At 49.9% G+C, this 21,383-nt stretch overlaps 1 protein-coding gene across 1 annotated transcript in view; it reads right to left on the minus strand.

Annotated features, from left to right (window-relative positions):
- SLCO4A1 (solute carrier organic anion transporter family, member 4A1) overlaps positions 1 to 21,383 on the minus strand; it is a 39,509-nt gene that overhangs the window by 13,976 nt on the left and 4,150 nt on the right. Inside the window, exons 5-11 of the mRNA XM_006873391.1 lie at positions 19,497 to 19,651; positions 18,542 to 18,737; positions 17,240 to 17,402; positions 16,986 to 17,140; positions 16,483 to 16,547; positions 15,520 to 15,668; positions 13,804 to 13,965 (exon numbers count right to left, since the gene is read on the minus strand). Coding sequence (XP_006873453.1) covers positions 13,804 to 13,965; positions 15,520 to 15,668; positions 16,483 to 16,547; positions 16,986 to 17,140; positions 17,240 to 17,402; positions 18,542 to 18,737; positions 19,497 to 19,651 — 1,045 coding nt within the window. The remainder of the gene's footprint in view (positions 1 to 13,803; positions 13,966 to 15,519; positions 15,669 to 16,482; positions 16,548 to 16,985; positions 17,141 to 17,239; positions 17,403 to 18,541; positions 18,738 to 19,496; positions 19,652 to 21,383) is intronic.

A 21,383-nucleotide genomic window follows, 5' to 3' on the forward strand; every position in this document is an offset into this window, starting at 1 on the left:
CTGGCTAGTGACCTGCATTTATTTGTTGTTATTGTTATTAAGTGTCGTCATGGGGTCTCCGAGGAGCAGCTGGTGAGCTTGAACCACTGACCTTGCAGTTCAAACACCTTTGCAGTCTGGCGCATTAACCCACCATGCCACAGAATACATAGCTTTGTCTGTTTGTCATGTCTGCCATGGTGCTTACCCTAAATGTACCTAAGTGTAAAACTAGGGCAGGGCAGGGAAGCATTTTTGGAAAACAGGGCTGCTGTAGATGATTTGCTCCTACAACATAATCATGGATGCGAGGAATTTAAAGGGCTGTGTTGTTTTAATCTCTCAGACAATTCTAAATTCATTGAACAAAAGCTGAAAAATGTTAAAGGAATAATTTCTAACATTCAGCTAAGGGAGGGTTCCTTTGGAGCAATTATTGAAAGTTGGTTATCTTGGTTCCTTAATCTGAGGTGGCTACACACATTAATGAGTTTGTATTGTTATAGGAATTTCCTTACATTGCTATATTCAATGCTTACCTTGTTGTATCACCCTTTGTAAAACTTGCTGTTTTTCATGACCTAAGCTTAGTTTTTTTGATCCAAGGAACAATGCCTAGGGTCAAAGTAACTATTTTCATTTGAAGCAAATTTCATAGAAATGAAATCTAAAAAAAAGAGTGGGCAATGATAGCATGGATCTACTGACCTAAACAAAATGGAGTTGCCGAGTCATTGAGTCTCAAGTGAGGACCCTGCAAATGAGGAATTTATATATTGGCTGGGATGGTCTTGTGGTCCTCGAAGAAGGACAGGACAAGGAGAATAGGATGTGCATAAACTCCCCCAGATAGTTATCTCAGGAATAAAGCAAAGACCCTGGAGGTAGAATGTTTGAGAAGGACAATGCCTGATTGTTTCTTTTCACCCCCGCCATATGTAACTTACCCTATAGAATGTGCCTTCTCGTCATAATGGACAAGACGGGAGGAAGAAGGTATTCTCACCGTCCTCCAGACTGCTGGCTTTCTGTTAGTAAAGCTTGGATTGGATCTTACAAAAAAAAAAGAGGAAGAAGAAGAAGAGAGGGAAGGAATACAGAGTCACTGTTCCAGAAAGAGATGGTAGACGTTCAATCATTTCAAGAGGTAGCATGTGATCAAGACTCAGTGGTACTGAAGAAAGTAGTCCCAGATACACTGAGAGAATTGACAAAGAACAAGACTCCGGGAATTGGGGCAATACAAACTGAACTCTTTAAACGAACGGATGCGGCACTGGAGGCACTCACTCATCTATGCTAAGAAACTTGGAAGACAGCTAGCTGGCCAACTGATTGGATGAGATTAAGATTTGTGCCCATTCCAAAGAGAAGTGACCCAATGGAATGTGGAAATTATAGGACAACGTCATTAGTAACACGTGAGAGTAAAATTTTGCTTCAAGATGATTTCAAAATGACTGTGACAGTGCATTGGCAGAAAATTGCCAGAAATTCCAGCTGGATTCAGACCAGGATGTGGAATGAGGGATGATGTCATTACTGACGTCAGCTAGAGCTTGACTGGAAGCAGAAAATACCAGAAAGATGTTTACCTATGCTTTATCAACTATTGAAGGTTTTCGATCGTGTGGATCATGACAAGCTATGGACATTTCGGAGAATGAGTATTCGGGAACACTGATTGTACTCCTGAGGAAACTGTACATAGAACAAGAGGCGGTTGTTGAAACTGAATGGTTTAAAATTAGGAAAAGTGTGCACCAAAGTTGTATTCTTTCACTATACTTATTCAATCTTTATGCTGAGTAAATAATTTGATAAGATGAATTATATGAAGACCATGGCATCAGGATCAAGCAGCTTTGGTAGTGCAGTGGTTACGAATCAGGCTGCAAACCACAGGGTCAGCAGTTTGAAACTACCAGCTGTTCCATGGGAGAAGGATGAGGGTTTCTGCCCCCATAAAGATTTACAGCCTCGGAAACCCTGTACAGGGTCACTATGACTGGGAACCAACTCCATGGCACATAACCACAGCAACAATGGCATCAGGATTGGAGGAAGACTCATTAACAACCTGCAATCTGCAGATTGTACAACCTTGCTTGCTGAAAGCAAAGAGGAATTAAAATACTTACTGATGAAGATCAGAGACTACAACATTTGGTATGGGTTACACCTTAATGCAAAGAAAACAAATATTCTCACCACAGCAATAAACACCATCCATGTAAATGGAGGAAAGATTGAAGTTGTCAAAAGACTTCACTTTTAGACTTCACTTTGCTTGGATCAACCATCAACACTCAGGAAAGCAGCAGTCGGGAAATCAAACAACACATTGCATTAGGCAAATCTGCTACATAAGACCTTTTTAAAGTACTCAAGAGCAAAGATTGAGGACTAAGGTGCGCCTGACCCATATTTTACTTACGTGCAATATTAATGACATTGTCTGATAATTTCCACATTCTGTTGGGTCACTTCTCTTTGGAATGGACACAAATGGAGTTTTCAATAGCCTTATATGCATGTGAAAGTTGGACAATGAGTAAGGAGAACCCTAGAAGAATTGAAGCATTTGAGTTATGGTGTTGGAGGAGCATATTAAAAGTACCACGGACTACCAAAAGAATAAACCAATCTGTGTTGGAAGAAATACAGCCAGAATGCTCCTTAGAAGCCAGGATAACAAGACTATGCCTCTCATAATTCGGACATATTTTCAGGATAAGTTCCTGGAGAAGTACATTGTGTTTGGTAAAGTGGAGGGTCAGTGGGCAAGAGGAAGTCTCCAGTGAAATGGATTGGTACACTGGCAGCAGCAATGGGCTCAAGTGTAGAAACTATTGTGAGGTTGGCAGAGGACTAGGCAGTGTTTCGTTCTGTTGTACATAGGATTGTTACGAGTCAGTACCAACTTGATGGCACCTAACAACATCAACAACAATCAATATAACTTATCAGATCAGTATAAAGTACTAAAGGAGAGGCACGTGATCAATCATATCAGCAGACTAAGGGAAAACACTCAACAAAAATTCAAGATTGTAATAATTGAAATGAAACAAGTATAAATGCAAAACTGATGATCTGCTCTGTAAACCTTCACTCAATTCACAACAAAAAGTTTTTGAAAAATTCAACATCCATCAATGATTCAAAAATCAAAAACACAAACAAAAAGAAATCAGCAAAGGTGAAAGAGTTTCTATAAAAAGTGTCTTCAGCCAACATACTGAAGGATGAAAGACTGAATGCCATCCCCCTGAAACAAAAGACTGTCCTCTCTCAGCGCTTCTATTCAGCATTGTACTGGACGCTCCAGCAAGAGCGGTAAAGGAAGACCGAAAAAAAAGGGGCAGAGACATTGGAAAGGAAGACATAAAACATCTACTCACAGATGACGTGTTGTCTAGATGGAAACCTGAAGTAACCAATGGATGAGTTTAGCAGCTTGTGAGATACAAGGTCAACACGCAAATATCAATCGCCTCTCTCTGAACAAGCAAATAATACTTGGTAATCAAGTAAAAAATACAGTAATAGTGTCTGGAAAAATAAAACATAAGGTGTGGGTCCTATGAATCTTATTTAGGTTCTTGTCACCAGCCAAAGGCCCTAGCCACAAATGTTTTCAAGGCAAGACTTTCTCTCTTTTGTTTTGCTGTATACCGACATGAACTCCTTTTTTAATGTCAAGGATCTGAGTTACACTCTTTGAGGGCCCTGTATCTATTTTTAAGGGTCTGTAAATCAGCACCTTACATTTTTCTGAGGTTTCATAGGAGGGCTCTACATCCAGTCCTTAGCTTCATCTCTTCCTGATAACACCCTAGATACAGTTTTTGGTTTGAATTCCTCTCTTAATTTAAGAACGCTTTGCCATCTGGGGAAACTTGGAATGAGAAACAATTTTATTTTATTTTTTAAATGATCATGCAGTAAAATTGACTTCTTTTTATAGTGTAGAATTCTGTGAATTTTAACATATATGCTCATTGTTCCAAGACACCTCATGCGACCCCTTTAAAGGTACAGCTCCCCAACCCTAACCCCTGGTGACCACTGATCTTTCTCCAGCCCACGGTTTGTTCCTTTGAGAATGTCATACGAAAGAATTCCTACAGTCTGCTACCTTCTTCAGTCCACTTTTTACATGGAGTTGGGTGAAGGTTTACAGAGCACACAGTATGAGTTTACAGTGAACAATTCACACATGGCTTGTTTTATCCATTTGATTACACTCCCCTCAGTGTATAATCACGCCCCATTTTCTCTTGATGTTTCCAATTTTCATTCCGCCTTCTTGCCTAAACCTTCCAAACTTTGTTTTTGGGTAAATGCTGCCCTTTTTATCTCAATTGGTTGATGATTGTAACATATACAAACCTCATGTGTTGTTATTCTGCTATCAATTGGCTGAGAATTGAACCACAGAGGTGTGTTCAGTTCCAGACCTGAAGGTGACTAAGGTGCACAGACTCAAGCGTCCCACCTGTCTCTGGACAACCAGTAAACCTGGTCTTTTGTATGCTTTGTTACACATTTTCTCACACTCTATCCAAGACCATCTATCATGAACCCTTTAGAGTTGTCGCTGTTGTTGTTAAGTGCCGTCGAGTTGGTTCCGACTCCGTGACCCTGTATAGGGTTCTTAAGGAGTGGCTGGTGAGCTTGAACCACTGATCTTGTGGTTCAAACCAAACTTGAGGGCGAGCGCTTATCCTCTGGTGCAACACCAGGTCTCCTTTGAGAGTTGTTGTTGTTATGTGCCAAGGAGTCACTTCCGACTCATGGCGACCCTGTACAGGGTTTCCAAGACTGTAAATCTTTATGTGAGCAGAAAGCCTCATCTTTCTCCGGTGGAATGGCTCGTTGTTTCGAACTGCTGACCGTGAGATTAGCAGCCTGCTTCATAACCAGTATGCTACCAGAACACTTTCCTTTTAGAGTAGTTGGTGGTAAAACCTGGGCACCATCTAGTTCTTCCGGTCTCAGGGGTCTGTCGATTGATGTTCGTGTGATGTGGTCCATCAGTCCACTGGACTAATTGTTCCCATGTAGCTTCGGTTTTCACTCCTCTCCTTCCCTCCAGACAGGGAGAGATCGCGAGCTGCCGCATAGGCCATAGGTTGCTGCATGGCTACTCACCAACTCTTCTTAAAAATTTTTTTTTGCTTTCCCCCATTCCTTCAAACTTTATTATATGACTAAAGAAGGAACTTGAGACAACAAGCTCAGGTTTAATCAAATGATTTCCCAAACATTACTTTGACCAGACGCCAACATTGAGTTTCCAATGATAAAAACATACTGGAAGGTGATAAGGACCGAGCCACTTTCTAACATGAACCTATATGTTCTATGCTGTTTTTCACAGTTCACAAATGCCCGTTAACAAATGCACTGTTGTCTGTTACATTTATCGGTTTGTGAGTGTATTCTGAAAAGCCATAGTATCTGTGGATACCAGTTTTCATGCGGACATTGCATGCTTCCAAGTATTAATGCGCAGAGGCACAGAATTAGAGCGACGAGGCCGAGCACCCCCCATTCCCCTGTTTTTTCTTGTTTTACTCAGTACTACACTTAAAACACTGGTAGCGTAGTGGTTACGAATCGGGCTGTGAACCTTAAGGTCAGCAGTTCGAAACTACCAGCCGCTCCGCGGGAGAAAGATGAGGCTTTCTACTCCCGTGAAGATTTACAGCCTCGGAAACCCTGTACAGGGTCGCTATGGGTCGGAACCGACTCGATGGCACTTAACAACAACAACAACACTTAAAACAAAGGAGTCTCTGAATTCAATGTTCAACTGTCGAAGAAAAACAACAGCAGGGTACGTATTTAGGGCTCAAATGAAATTATTAAACTCTGGTAGCGTAGTGGTTACGAATCGGGCTGTGAACCTTAAGGTCAGTGGTTCGAAACTACCAGCCGCTCCGCGGGAGAAAGATGAGGCTTTCTACTCCCGTAAAGATTTACACCCTCGGAAACCCTGTACAGGGTCGCTATGGGTCGGAACCGACTCGACGGCACTTAACAACAACAACAACTGGCGCAAAACAGACATTGTTTCGATATATATGATCTTGTTATCTACAACTTCTCAACCCAGGGTCTTTCAGACAAAATGATAACTCACATCAACACAATTTAGGTTGAAACATAATGTGGAATAATCATGTTCTAGGGGGATTTACGTGAGACTGAGATCTCAGATTATCTGAATTTGAACTCAGGTCTTTGGGAGGTGAGATACTGCACTATCTACCTGTGGTTTTGTTGCCTCTGTTTAAAGTTATTTTGGAAAACACCTTGACTGTCCTTGATTCCATCCAGTGCGTGTAGTTCTCTGTTCATGGTTTGTGTGGCACAGTTGGGGGCAGGTGGCCTCCCTTCCACTTCCACTTCAGGGCCTTACTGACTGGACAGCACATTGCTGGGCCAGATTCAGGTTAGCTGCCGAACAGACTGAAGGCCAGTTTTTGCTGGCTGTTGGCTAGAGGCACTCCCAGCTTCTGGCCCTTCATGATAGTCCCGTCATCAGGGCAGGAGAAAAGGGCCAGAGAGAAAAAGCCACCTTTGGCTGGAGGAGTCTTCTGTCCTCGCTAACTGGCCCCCTCCAACACCTTGTTCCACCCCCACACATCCATCCTACCCCCATTTACCCACTCCACCCCCACTTCCCTACTTGCCCTGCCCCTCCTCCACTCCAGGGACAGAGTCAGTGGCTCTTCCTGAGAGCCCACCCCACCTGGTCCCCACCTCAAGATAGGGGGCCTGGGGCAGGATCCAGACCCCTGAGGAAGCTTTACAAGGGGTGGCCATGTGAGACCATGTGTCTGCCGTCTTGTCCCACCTCATGTCATCTTGCCTGTCTGTTTGAGTTCATCTGCCTAGGTCTGGGGTCTGGCATGCACGGCCCCCACCTCCTTGCAGATGCTGTGCAGACAGCCCTTCCTCAAAGAAGTCCCCCATGTCCTCTGCTCGGGGGCGTCCAGGGGTAGGTAATGTCCAGTGGTGGCTGCTTGTGCTTCTGACCTCCTTCAAATCAGAAAATCACCCGCCTCTACCACACTTACCCTGATTTGGGGGTCCTGAGGGACCTGTGGGGTTTCATGGGCTCCTGGGAGGCCCTGGCCTGAGGTTCCCTCTGCAGGCACTTGGTTCCCGTGAGGACAAGAGCAATATCTGTCAGTCATCACCCCATTAAAGGCAAGTCCCTTCAAGAGACTTCCAAGGCTCCGCGGGGTCCACCTCATGCCTCCCCTTCCTGTCCCTGGGGCTGACTCTGGACCACTGTCTGTCTGGATGTGCTGTCTGTGTGTCCTGCCTCTGTCCCCACCTTATTTGTCACAGATGTGTTCCCTCCGCCCCACAGTCATGGTCCTAGGTGACTGTCACTGGGCTAGCACACAGTGACACCTGCCGGTCAGCCGGAGCCAGGCTCCCACGGGCCTTTTAGCCTGGAGCTCTTTCCATAGGGAGTCTAGGGAAGGGAAACTCCCGGGGCACAGGGTGAGCCCACGGGATGCATCTTCCCAATCCTGGGTGCTAAAGCAGCATGCCAGTTCTGGGTGCCTGAGAGCCCTGAGGAGGGAGCAGGCCCCCCACACCCCCCAAGGCTGTGGTAACGAAAACAACTCTGCCTCCTCCGCCCCCACCTGTGGCCTCTCCAAGCTCAGGGTCTGAAACACACCCCACTCCTCTTGCTCCTAGGATGGGGATGGGTCAATCCAGCACCCCACCCATGTATCTGAGCAAGCGGGAGGAGTCATGTGGCCTCACTGGCCGCGGGTAGCCTGGAGGAGGGACCGCGAAGGACTGGGCAGGCTGGGTCTCTCCATCTGGCTATGTGAGTTCTGCCGCCCTCTGGTGGTCACACAGGAAACTGTTTCCTGGCTGGGGTCTCAAACCACCAACTTTCCCTTCTTGAAGGGCGGGGGCCTCTAGGTAGGGTCGTCAGAAACTGAAAAACAGACCCGCTACCACTGAGTGAATTCCTACTCATGGCGACCCTGTATAGAGTTTCTGAAACTGTAAATCTTTACAGGAGCAGAGAGCCTCATCTTTCCCACAGCTGGGTGGGTTTGAACTTTCAACCATATGGTTAGCAGCCCAGTGCCTAACCCGGAGCACCACCAGAGCTCCTTAGGGTCACCAGAGGTAGTAAACAAAACTTCAGAGTGCACAGCTAAACCTGAATCTCAGAAAAGCAGAAAACGGTTTTGTAATGACAAAGACACCTTCCACCATCCATCTGGGATGCGATTTCCCTCTCACGTGCTGGAGACCATCCTAACAGGACAGGACACCGCCCCATCCCCTCTGCCACGTGGGCCGGGACCGCTGACTATCAGATGTTTAGGATTCAACCTGGGCGTGGCTGGGACAATCCTGGAATTTACTTTGAACTAAATGCTGATGAATGAGCTCCATTCTACGAGACGTGAATCCTGGTGCCTAAGCTCGGAGTGGGTGCGTCTGTCCGCGCAGAAGGACAGATCTCTTCACTGCTAGGAATACCGGAAATGGACACATGCACCAGCTGCCTTCATTAGTGGCTCCTGGGCGGATGAGGGGCTTAAGGGTGCTGAAACTATGCCAACTCATTGTGCTGATAGGCACACAACCGTGAACATATTAAGAACCATTAAGCTTTACATTGTAATTGGAGAAATGTATGGCATATGAGTTACATTGCAATAAAGCGGCTTTAAAAAGGTGTGAGGTTTTTTTTGTTTTTAAGGTTTTTATTGTGGATTGAGTGAAAGTTTACAGGGCAGATCTTCAGTTTTACATTCAACAAATCATACACCTTGTTTCATTATAATTATTATAATCCACTCCATGTACCATCAGTTAACAGTATTTCTCTCTATTTAGCTCTTTAAAAAACAAAAACAAAAACAAACCCTCTCAGGCATATGTACTAATTTACTCCACCAAAGGGCACATTCTGCAAGTCTGACTCCTGGCTGCCAGCTCTTTCTCTCTTCCCATTAGTCTAGAGTCCTCAGCTGCCCCCTCTTTCCATGTCCCCATCCTGCCTCCATCTCTGGTGTCGCTGCTTCTCTGGATAAGGTCCCGCATTCCGCTTGTGTTCTTCTCCCTTGATGGTCCTAGGGTCCTCTGTTTCTGGACTGTAAGATTAACTACTCCCCCATTTTTGTTACAAAACTTCTACCTTTACAATTGTGACAGTTTCAATTAGTCATGATAACAATTACTATCGAATCATAAAAATCTGATTCCCATCTCTTTTCACCAGACCCATCTAGACAAGATGACAGCTATTCAGTGGGAACTCTTTCTTTCCCCCAACACTCTTAAACTAAACTCCCTCTTGAAACTTGTAAGCCAGTCACTTCATGCCTTTAACACCTCCTCATTTTAGGTAGCCAATGTCTAAATTGCCCATTCCTATCTACCCTGTGTACAGATAGGATAGCATTGATACTTGAAGTGAAGACTCCTTCCCTCTCTGTTGGTATTTAGAGTTACTACCTCCATGAGTCTAGGTCAAGTTCATCTAATTGTAGCAATTTACCCTTGTTTCCTTTATCAAAAATTGTTTTGTTCTTTTTATTCCTTTTTTTTTTTTTTTTTAACCCTTCTCTAGTGGAGTTCTGATTATTGAGCCATCGAGGCTAGGTCACATGGGTACTGTATGCAAATTTGGGTGTTCTTGTGCATCTCCCCTCACTTCATATCAGCTGGATGCTTCACTCTCAGCTCTAGCCCTCTGTGGCTATGTTGTTGTCCATGGGCTCAGGAGTCCCCAGGTCTCACCACACTTTGGACCAACCAGCCCTTCCTCTTCTCTCTCTCATCTCCAGGTCAATGGGAGTCAATGGACTGTGGTTGAACTCAGCCCATTTCTTCATTGCTACCTTTCTCCCTCGTCCACTCACCAATACACCAATGTGGTCGCCAGCAAGCATACATGCCTATTCATGTGTTCCCTTTGAGTTTCAATCTTAGAGGGGACTTTGTCCTGAAGGAACTTGATTGCTTGCTTAGATGGCTTCCTGGTGAACAGCTTGCTTATTCTTGTAGTAGCCAGTCATGCTGACATTTTTGTTTTGGGTTTTTCCTGATGATCTTTCTTTGAAGATGTATCTTCTGTTGCTCTAACTGTTCCAGGCTGGTTTGCTTGTCCCTGCTAGTGGGAATGTCCCACCTCACAAGGTTCTGGATGGGACTCAGGAGTCCACCTAAGGTCCTATACTCTGCAAGGGTCCACAAGAGGTCTATTTCCCTGGGAAAGTTCTAGAACCCCTTTTAGGTATTCTAATCAGTTATAGGCTGAAGACGGGCTTACAAGTTTTCTGTAAACATCTTTCCTGACATTCCTTTCTATCCCACTCTAGTGTCTATTTTACAATAGTAGACAAGGGAAACCAATATTCATAAGACAGCCAAGCATCTTAGTATTCTTTCCCCTCTTCAAACTGTGCCTAGATCCCTGTATCACAGAGCCCTGTTGTTCCAAGGTTGAGCATGCATCACTATTTACCTCTGTTCCATTTAGTCCATGCAAACTCGTCTCAGGGTTCCCCTAAAAGGAGTGAGTTTTAAGGAAGAAACACTAACTTGGACCAAGCAAGCAAAGGAAGCCGAGAGTGTGGGAGTGGACGCTCTCTGGTGGCCATTCAGGGGCTGCTTCTGTTTGTCCACCCCACCAAGGGCGACTCAGGGGATACTAGATCAGGACAGAGAGGACAAGTCCATTTCATGCTCATGGCACCCCTTCCCTCCCCCCTCCCCTGCACCCCCGCCTCCCGGAGTGGGAAGAAGAGTCCCCTTGCAGGCTGGCTTCTAGGGAAAGACACTAGTCTGGAAATGTGGGCATCAGAGATGATACGGCAAGGATGGTGTGTGCTGCCCCCTGGTGTCTAAGAGATGAAAACGCAGGCCCCACGCTGGAGTCAGCTGAGACCAAGTTCACGTCTGGGGCTCATCCCCTCTTCCAGTCCCCCAGCCCCTGCAGACCATTAGAGAGGCCTAAGAGGGATGGTGGCCTTGCAGCTGTCCTGGTGACAGCCAGGAGTGGGTCAGCCTGGCTTGGGGAAGGGACTGATGAGAAGCCCACCCTGGAGGGGCAGCCACTGGTCAACCTTACCCACTGCAAGGAGGCTGCCACATTGAGTACACCATCAGCACAGTAGAGGATCGGGTTGCTTCCAGATGTGAGTGTTGAGAGCCGAAAGTGCCCAGTCTGCCTCCAGAGGATGAGTTGGGGACGGCAGGACATGGGTAGACCTAGACAGTTCTGAGGAAGGTGCCTGGCCAGGCTGGGAGGGCAAAGGGGGTCGTTTGGAATGAGGTCAGCCTGCACCAGGTATGCAGGGGGCAGTGAGGTGGGCTTAGGTTTTAGGTGGGTTTCCTGAGAGATTTTCCTCCACCAGCTCAGCTCCTCTCCGGAAAAATTAGCTGGGAACCTGGAAGAGCAGTGAATTCACGTTTACGGTGTCGGAACAACCCGGAGAGTGGGGTGAGGAGAGTAGAAAACTCCAAGCATGGCATCAGGGTTCCCGAGGGATGCGTCCAGAAACGGTGGCATTGGTGTCTGTTCTGCTAGGTGTATTCTCAATGGTGTGGACGGCACCAGCCCGGCACATGGGCTCAGAGGCAGAGGAAGGAGCGAGAACTGGGCTTCCTTGCTTATCTTTTCTCCAGGACACTCACTGTCCCTAGGTCATGGACACTAAGCCACAGTACCCACCTCCTGACCCCACACAAGGACCAAGTGTCAGCCTTATACTATTATTTCCTTGGTGCCCAAATCTCTACCTTGTCATACTGGGACTCACAGCCATCAGGACGTGAGGGCCAATGACTCCCAGGAACAACCTCAGAAACTGCCCACTCAACCTCTGAGCTTTGTGTGAACACGCCTTCAGGAGCCACACCCCAGGTCTTGGGTCCCATGGGAACTTCATGCCTCCTAAGGACACAGCCTCTTCAGATACCGATTTGAGGGAGATGGTCCATGCAGTCTCCCTTCAGTCAGTTTTGTGCACGCACATGCCGCATGCATGCACACAGGTGCCCACAGTGCACACAACATGTAAGCATGCATATACCCATGCCACATGCATGAACACAATGTGTGCACACAGGTGCACTCCATGCCACATGCATGCACAGTGTACACATGAACACACACATAACCCCATGCCACATGCATGCACACAGTGCACACATGTACACACGTATACACCCCATGCCACATGCATACACCCACGCACACACCACTCACATATGTGTGCACACATATACCCGCATTCACACACCATCCACATGTTCTCACAGTGCTTACACATGTCCATACACATGCATGTACAGGACACACACATGCATACATTGTAGCCGTGTACTTACAGTGCACATGCATCTCCATGCCATATGCATTCACAGAGTATACACATGTTCTCACAGTGCTTGCACATGCCCATACGATGCTACACGTCACAAGCATGCATACATAATGAACACATGTGCACACATGTGTATACATGTGTACTCGCATACTTGTGTGTACATGTGTGCACACACACACACACTCCTTTGTGCTAACACAGTGCTAACACCCCGTCCACGGTCCAAGGGCCCCAAAGATGGTGGTTGTTCCCAAGTGACAGAAGTGTAGGTCCAGGATGGAGAACTGAGGTCCTTGTGGTTATAGGACATGAAGGGGTCACTGAAGGGAGTGAGGGCCCAGGGTGTACTGTGGGGTCAAGAGAGCACTCAGCCCCAGGGTCCCCCCTCCCCCTTTGGAAACAAAGGACGCATGAATCCACCTGTGCAGATCTACAGAAACGTGGGCCACTGCCCAAGGACACGAGCTTAATTAAATATGAAAATATGTTCATATGTGTATATGTGCATTGAGGACTGTCAGGATGCATGTTCCATGGAGAGATCCCCGTGGCCCTTTGGCATTCCAGGCCTGACCCTGGACGTGTCGGAAGCACACCTTCCCCTCCTCCCTCAAGAAGCCGCCAAGGATAGAAGCACGTGTTTTAAATATTGTTTAATGCAAAACAGGAATTCATAAATACACATCTGCACAGCTGCCCCACTGCATCAATCAGAGGGGGTGCCGGCAGACTGTCCACATCAAGTGGACGGTTCTGGTGGGCTGTGCCCGTCCCATAGGGCAGACGAACCAGACCTTCAAAAGGCCTTCGGGTGGGTGGCCAGGTGGCGTCATGGCTGTGCCATGGTCGGAAGGAGGGAGGTCATTCTGCCCATTCAGGCTTTCACAGTAAATAAAAGGCCACGCCCCTGTTCCAGGAGCCAACCAGGGCTCTTCCTCCACAACCATTCCCTCAATCCCTACGGACTGAAGCTTCTAGAAAGGAAGTCAGTGTGTCCCCTATGAGTCTGTGGAGAGTGCTGAGCCTTTACGGCCGATGCTGGCACTTGGGAAGATTGTGCAGGTGTTGAATGCACTGCATGGATATATCTGGGTGCCCACCCCTACCCCCGTACACCACTGGGCAAGTCCTCCGGGACAAGCCTTGGTGAGTGGAACTGGAAGGACAAAGGAGCAGAGGGCAGAGTGGCCGGGCAGGGCCATGTCCAGAAGACCCTTGGGTGGGCCTCGTTTACTTCCCTTCAGTGTCTTCATGGTTTAGACACACGAATCCCAACCTTGATAGCCCCACAGCCCTGATTCCAGTGCAAGGTTTCAGTGTCTCCAGTGCTGGGGAGTGGGGAGGGGTCAGCCCTTTGAGAAGAATCCACTGAGGCACACAGGTACCAGATCTCGTGCCCGGGCCGGGGTCCAGAGGTGGGTGATCATACTGTGCTCTGGTGCTGGAGGGCAGAGGAGCTCTCTTGGAGGTCTGTGGGGTTGTTGGTGGCTGAGGACTGGCTGGGCAGAGAAGATTCCAGGCCATCTGAAGACTCCCCCGACAGGGGCTTGTATAAGCAGTAGGCTGTCAAGAAGAAGAGGAATCCCAGCACCTGGGGAAGGAGAGGGGGAGCCGCTGGGCCTGGGTCTCATCCAGACAGTACACTCCCCAGGGTCTCACAGGATGACTTCCCATCCAGGGGTCTTACAGGGCCCAGAGCCCATGACTTCCTTATCAGAGGAAACAGGTCTTTCTGCACACCCAGTTCTAGGGAGAAGGCAGATTTTGCCAAGGAGGGCACAGAAGCCCACCCAATTGCAGACAGAGCTAAGGTCCAGGTGGAAGGAGCATGTGGAGGGCTGGGCTGTGCCCACAAAGAGATCTCTGAGCCTTAAGTCTGGAATCTGACCTTGTGGTGTGATTTACAAAGAGGGTCTTTACAGATGTAAGTAAGCTAAAGATCTCTAGATGAGGGGATCATCCTGGTCCAGGATGTGCATTTACAAGTGGGGGTGGGGGCTCACGAACAGAGAGGCAGGGGTGAGGCTGTAAGCACAGGGGCACAGCTACACACCAAGGAACGCTGTGAGGGAGACGGGGCAGTCTCTCGGTCACAGCCTCCAGAGGAGACCAGCCTGCCTTTGGTGGGATCTGGGCCCTGCCGACACCCTGGTTTCAGACTTGTGGGTGTGGTCCTGTGGTTCTTTGTTATGTCCACCCTAGGAGACTCGGCAGAGCTGGTCAGGCAGCAGCTCCAACTGGCCCTTGATTGAACCCTGTCCCCAGTGGTCCCCTCAGTTTCCCTTGGTTCCTTCCTACACCCAGGGGACACTGTGACCTCTCTCTGGCTCACCAGCTAGATGGGGCCACGCCTGGGACACGTCACAAAACGCAGCCAAGAGAAAACCCAGGACCCACGGCTGGGAACAGATGTCAAAAACCCACCGGCTGCTCTTCTCCAGGGACAAGATTCCTGGTGGCTACAGTCCTTGGCAGCTTTGACCCCGCCCACTCCAACACCAGCTGCTCAGCAGGAGAAAGATGCAGCCCTCTGCTGTGACCCAGAATCCACTGGATAGCAGGGGTCTGGGGCTTCTCCTCCAGGGCTATCCAGGCCCCTTCTGCCCCTGGCTGGCCTGAGGCTAATCTCTGGGGATATACTACATGCAGCTGCTGGACTCCCTGAGGCCCTGATTTGTTCTGTGGCTCAGAGCCCACAAGCCCAGCGTCCTGTGTGTCCCTCCCAACTCTGCAATGGTACCCCGGGTCTTGACTGCTGGTCCTTTGGTTTTTTAAAATCTAAGCCTTCTCCAAGGGAGAAAATCAAAATGCAAATGCCCCTGACATCGGGCACTCGAGGGAGCAGGCCCCAGCGCTCAGCAGGTAAGGAGCCAGGCTGGCCGCTGCTAGAAAAGCCCAAGGCTGAGCAGAGCACGGCTGACCTCCAGGATGAGTCTGCCCCTTAGCTAAGCAGGGGACAAGTGAGGTCACGATGGAGTGGCTCCTTGGAGGCAGACAGTGGGGAACCCCAAGGTGTCCCCTGTGACCTCTCTCTCCATGACCGGGGCCTCCCTCCTCCCTCTGTCCCCTCTATGTCCCTGCATCATGGTGAGTGTGTGTGACAGTGTAGGTTAGGGCGGTCAGGGAGGAGACCTGTCAGACTCACCTTGTACAGGAGCCCCGTGATGAGCATGTACTTGCTCATGGTCTGATTCTGGTACATGAAGCAGGAACCCTGGGCACCACACTGGTCCTGCCAGAGCAGACATGCCTTGTCTATCACCCAGCCAAAGACGATGGGACCGGGGATGCTCCCTGTGGAAAGAGGGGCTCAGGGCTGAGCCAGCAGGCTCCTGGGGAGGGCTGCACTGGGGACATCACTCATACTGACCCTGTGTGACACAGTAGGCTGAAATCTGTACCCCGAGGAGCCACTTGTGGGTTCAAATCTCTGGTCTTTTGGATCACAGTGGAGCGCTTAGCCCCATGTGCCACCAGGGTACTTTTCATGGACTGTAACTCTCCCTTCTCTGGGACTTGGCATCCTAGGTTCGGAATTCCCTGATGGTCTCCACCTCGTGTGGAGCCTTTATATTAAGGAGGAGAGTGAGCCCTCGAAGTGGGTGCACAAACGTCACATGTTCGGTTGCTACATGAAAAATGACGGGTTCAAGGCCAGCCAGAGGCACCTTGGAAGAAAGTTCTGGCACTTCTGAAAAGCCCGTCGTTGAAACACCTCTGGGGCAGCCCTACTCTGACACACACGCTCGTGAGTCTGTGTTGACTTGTTCTTTTCAACTTGAGCAAATGAAATGTGGAAGGCCACTTCTAGTGGACAAGCAGCTCTGGTAGCGTAGTGGTTACGAATTGCGCTGCGAACCTCAAGGTCAGCAGTTCGAAACTACCAGCTGTTCCACGGGAGAGAAATGAGGCTTTCTGCTCCCATAAAGATTTACAGCCTCAGAAACCCTGTACAGGGTCGCTATGAGTCGGAACTGACTCGGAACTAACTCCACAGTGCATAACCACCACCACCACTTCTAGTGGACAATCAGGGGGCTGTGGCTGGCTCACTGAGTGGACCCCACCACACACTCCCCCACTCCAGACCCTCTCAGTTGCATCGTACCTAGTGTCCTAACGACAATCCATTGGATTCCCAGTGCAAAGGACCTCTGCCCGTCATGCACACACCTGTAACACAAGACACAGTGTTGGCTCCGGCCATGGAAGGTCTCGTCTCACCCGAGGCAGAGCCTGGCCCCATCACAGCTGCCTCCCGTCTTCCCAGTGGTCAGCTCGGACACTACTAGGGCAGCCAGCTGTGTGCTGCCCGTACACAGGGCCTCGGGCACAGGTCTGCATGTTCCGTAGCAGCCTCATGGGCACGTTTCCCAGCACAGGGACGGGCGCGTTCTGTGGCAGGACAGGGCCCATCGAGTTCCAGCAGCCCCTAGCACAGACTCGGGTCCATTCCCTGACACAGGGTCCTGCGTGTCCATGGCAGGCCCACCACCACAGGCCCCAGCGACTTCCAGCAGGCCCTCTGGCCAGGCCACAGCATCTGCAGAGTTCAAACCTAGTAGGTTCCAAGAGAAGATTCTGGATGAGAGCCCAGGCCCCGTTTCTTACCGTAAGGTTGCTGTTAGCGCAGGAATACTGCTCAGGAATGTAAAAATGATTACAACGAATACGAAAATCAGAAGGAGGGGCTTTCTCTGGCAGGTTGAGGGGCATTTCCCTGCGGTGGAAATATTCTCAGAGACACAGCTACAGTTTCCGTATACCTGGGGAGCCCAACAACAGGCTGATTACAGGAGGAAGGCCACAGGGCCCTCCCCAGTGCCGAGGTGGGACAGCGGGTCACAGGCAGTGGCCACACTCACCTTCCGGCCATCTGGATCTGTGACCATCTCCAGGCACCCGGCGTGGCAGGGTGAGTAGTACATGGTGCCGTTGGGGTCACACACTGGGTTGTAGTGTTCGGTGCTACAAAAGCAGTCTGCATTGCAGGCAGCCGTCAGCTCTAAGTGGCCCTGGAGCAGGGAGCTGCAGGGGGAGGGGAGGGGTGTGGGAAGGGCCCGGACTTACCACAAGCAGACCCCTGCAAGGTCAACACCCTGGACCCTGAGCCTGCTCACTGAGCATGGAGCTCAACATTCAAAACCCGGGTCAGAGCGCAGACACACCTCCCACCCTCGGCCCGGGCTCTATTCTCAGCCAAGACTGCCGGTACCCACCTCAGGGATGGTTCACATGTGTGCAGCAAACACACATGCACACAACATGTACACATGTAGCTACACACGGATGTGCACACACGTGTCCACTCATGCACGCGTGGACATGTACACATACACACACCCTCCTCTCTCTTCTCAAAAATTCAAACCAGAACACACCCTACAATCTGCTCCACTCCCTTTTCCTGCTTGATAAGCGTGCCTTGGCGACAGCCCAGACAGAGCTTCCTTTTCCTTTGAAAGCCGGCTCAGTGCCCCATTGTGGGGACACACTGTGGTTTCACCAGGCCCCACCTGAGCAACTTTTAGGTTGTTTCCAGGTTCTGGCTACTTTAGACACATGACAGGGACTCTGTCCCTCTGCCCTCTTGCACTGCACACGTGCACCTAGGTGGCAAGTTCCTGGGAGGAAGTGTGTGTGTAATTTAGAGGTGCCATACCGCCCCTCACCCCTCGGCAATACATGGAGACAAGCATCAAGGACCCTGGAAAGTGGAGGTTGTCATTTTCTGCACAGATGAGGAGAGCAAGGCCACAGAAGAGCAGAGCTGCGATCTGAGCCCAGGTGTCTTTGAAGCTGGCCCAGTGCCATTTTACAAATGAGCCTTAATCAGTGAAATGGGCACAATGCTCTGTCTCGCCAGCTCGCCTCAGGTGTGCCTCTACACAGGTGAGTCTCCACACAGGTGTGCCTCCACATAGGTGAACACCCTCCCCACAGGTGTGTCTTCATATAGGTAAGCCCCTACACAGGTGTTCCTTCATACAGGTGAACCCACACACAGGTGAGCCCCCACAAGATGAGCCATCACATAGGTGAGTCCCACACAGGCTTATCTTTACACAGGTGTGCCTCCACACAGATCTGTCTTCACACACATGTATCTCTATGTCATTGTCCCTAATTGGGAGTCTCTCCTCCAGCCAGGCCCCACCTGCCCTTACCTCCCATTGTAGGTGGCGGTCACTCCTGCCATGGGCACGTTGGGGCAATGCAGGATGAAGATGAAGGTGGCCAACAGGCTGATCAGGGTGCAGAGCAGGCAGAATTTGATGATGTTCAAGCCACGTAGCTTGAGCTTGTTCACCAAGAAGCCACCCAGGAAGGTGCCACCTCCACCTGCTGGCACCACCAAGTACCCTGGAAGGGAAGTGCTTGGTGAAGCCTCAGAAGGGTGTTACCATTAGTTGGAGGAGGGGAGGGTGGGGTCCCTAATCAAGCGTGCTCTTCCCAACCAGGGAACAGAGCCATGGAAGGTGATGTCTGGTTGTGAGTGGATGCACAGTGCCCTGCACAGACCCTCATACCTGGTACCTCCCTCTTGCTGTAATTTTGGTGAGGCCGAGGTGGTCCCCAGAACACTGGAGTACCCCGTGAATGCTGGAAGAAGGGAGATCAGAGGAGGTGTCCACCCCTGCAGCTCCAGGACAGAGAAGCAGACCCTAGCCATTGAGTAGGCCCAGGAGCTCTGGCCAATGAGCCTGCCAACCTGACCACTGGGTGCCCAACTCAGACCAGGCACTGACCCCAAACCTCCTTACCCTGCTCACCTCAGTGAGCAGGGACACCAGCTAGCTGGAACCTCACACATCTACTCCGTGCCCAATCAAAGCTACTTGTAAGGACGCCACCTGACCCTGACTCAGGGGACGGGTCAACGGTCATGTGCTGCAGTTAGTGCTCCCCAGGTGCTTATAGAAGAACCAGCCCACCACTCCCATCCTGCCTCCGACTCAGAGACAATTGTGCAGCAGCATGAACTCAACACAAAGTTTCAAGTGGACGAACCACTACCCCAGCCTGCACTCACACTTGGAGCAACCCTTGAGAGTCTTTCTAGAAGATATTCTCAAAGACCCCTCACTGCCCTCCTTCCCGAGATCCAGAAAGTTTTCTCACCAAATAAGGTAGCAGCTTCTGAGGCACTGAGGCTAAATTGGGACTCAAGAAACTTGGGGCCAAATGTGGACATGCCAGCGATGAGTGTGGCTTCTGTGGCCCCAGCCAGGCAGAGCAGGATGAATGTGGGGTTCTTCACGAGGAGCCAGATGGAGCTGGACAGGTGGTGGGCACGGGAACCAGAGAGAAGAGACAGAAGATCAGGGCAGGCCAGATCTCAGGTTGAGGAATCTGCCTCCCACAGCCATTGCCCCGCCACCACTTGAGCACAAAGGACCCTAGTCTAGTCCTAAGAGTGAAACGAGTTGGGGACAGATGAGTTGAGGGGACATCTTGGCAAGCTTTGGTGACAGAGAACTTGTCCTGAGGCTGAACCTGGGGCTGTTCAGTGGGAAGGTCAGCTATGGAGTCTTAACACCACCTGGGCCGGAGTTCTGTCTCCTGAGGAAACTACCCACGCATCTCTGTAAAGATGCTTAGTGACTGCCACAGTTGAGTCACCTGTGTGTGATGCTGTAGGGACGGCAGAGGGACTTCAGGGAAGCTGGGGACTGGGCTGTAGGAGGCAGTGGGGCTACAGCAGAGCACAGGGCTGGATAGTTACCAGAACCGAGGGGTGGGCTGGTTCACCAGCCCCAGGAGAATGGTCAGGTTCAGAAAAGAGCTCCTCTGAGAAGCCCCCGAGGATTGAACTGGCCCCTAAGTTCACTTGGTTTGCACTTGGGGGACCCGAGGGAGGACTAGTGTCCCTTTCCTGAGGACTGAGGGGACACGACCTCCGCTCTCCGTGTGGTCTCTGGTCTCAGGTGGGGGCATTTGTCTGAAGGCTACAATAGATTCTGCTAGACCTGTCTTTTTAGGCACGTCCTGCAGAGTGGATGGTCAGCCTGGACACACTCCAGACTACACTCAAAATTGATTTTGCCAACTGGGAAGGTGGCGCTGACTCCGTTTCTCTAGTGTGGCAGCAAAACTGCTGGAGCGCCACAGTGCCCGGGGTGCTTAGCACCAGAGCACGGCTGCACAGCTGGTCTCTGGGTCCCTCACATGATGGGGACACAGGACTTTACGTCTGTGTAAGGGGCTTGGGGAGCTCAGGTACTGACACACCAGAGAGCCATTTACCATGTTGTTCTTGTTAAGTGTCATTGAATTGGTTTCGGCTCACAGTGACCCTGTATAGGGTTTCCGAGCAGCATCTGGTGGGTTTGAACCATTGACCTCGCAGCTTGCAGTCCAGTGCTTACCCTACAATGCCACACCACGGCTCTATTTACCATGTAAAGTCTATTAAAGTGCCAAGTCCCATACAAACCTCTTTACTGGGTGTTGTAAGTTGATTTGTGTATGTGGCAGCTTCAATGGACTCAAGCATGGCAACAATTGTGAGATTGGCCCAGCACTGGGCAGTGTTGTATTCTGTTGTGCATAAGGTCGGTACCGACTCGATGGCACCTGACAACACTCCAAAAAGACATGTTGAAGCTCTAACTCCCAGAACCTATGAGCATGAGCTTGATTGAAAAAAAGGATCTTTGAAGCTGTAATTAGTTAACATATGCTCATACTGCACTAGGCTGCGTCCTGAGTCAATCACACAGGTGTTACTACTTCATAGGAAAAGGAGACCAGACACAGGGACAGACAGACAGAGGGAAGATGGCCATGTGGAAAAGGAGGCAATGATTGGAACATTGGTGTCAGGAACCAAGGACACATGGGGCCAACGAAAGCTTGGAGAGACAAGAAAGAGCCCTGCCCCAGAGCCTTGGGTAAGAACCCAGCCCTGCCCTTCAGCCTGGATTCAGACTTTGACCTTCAGAGCTGTAAGCACACTTTTGTGGTTCTAGTACCCAGTTTATGAGACTTGTGCACGGGGCAGCAAAA

This window comes from Chrysochloris asiatica, unplaced genomic scaffold (genome assembly GCF_000296735.1).
Source record: "Chrysochloris asiatica unplaced genomic scaffold, ChrAsi1.0 scaffold00238, whole genome shotgun sequence".
Classification (NCBI taxonomy): domain Eukaryota; kingdom Metazoa; phylum Chordata; class Mammalia; order Afrosoricida; family Chrysochloridae; genus Chrysochloris; species Chrysochloris asiatica.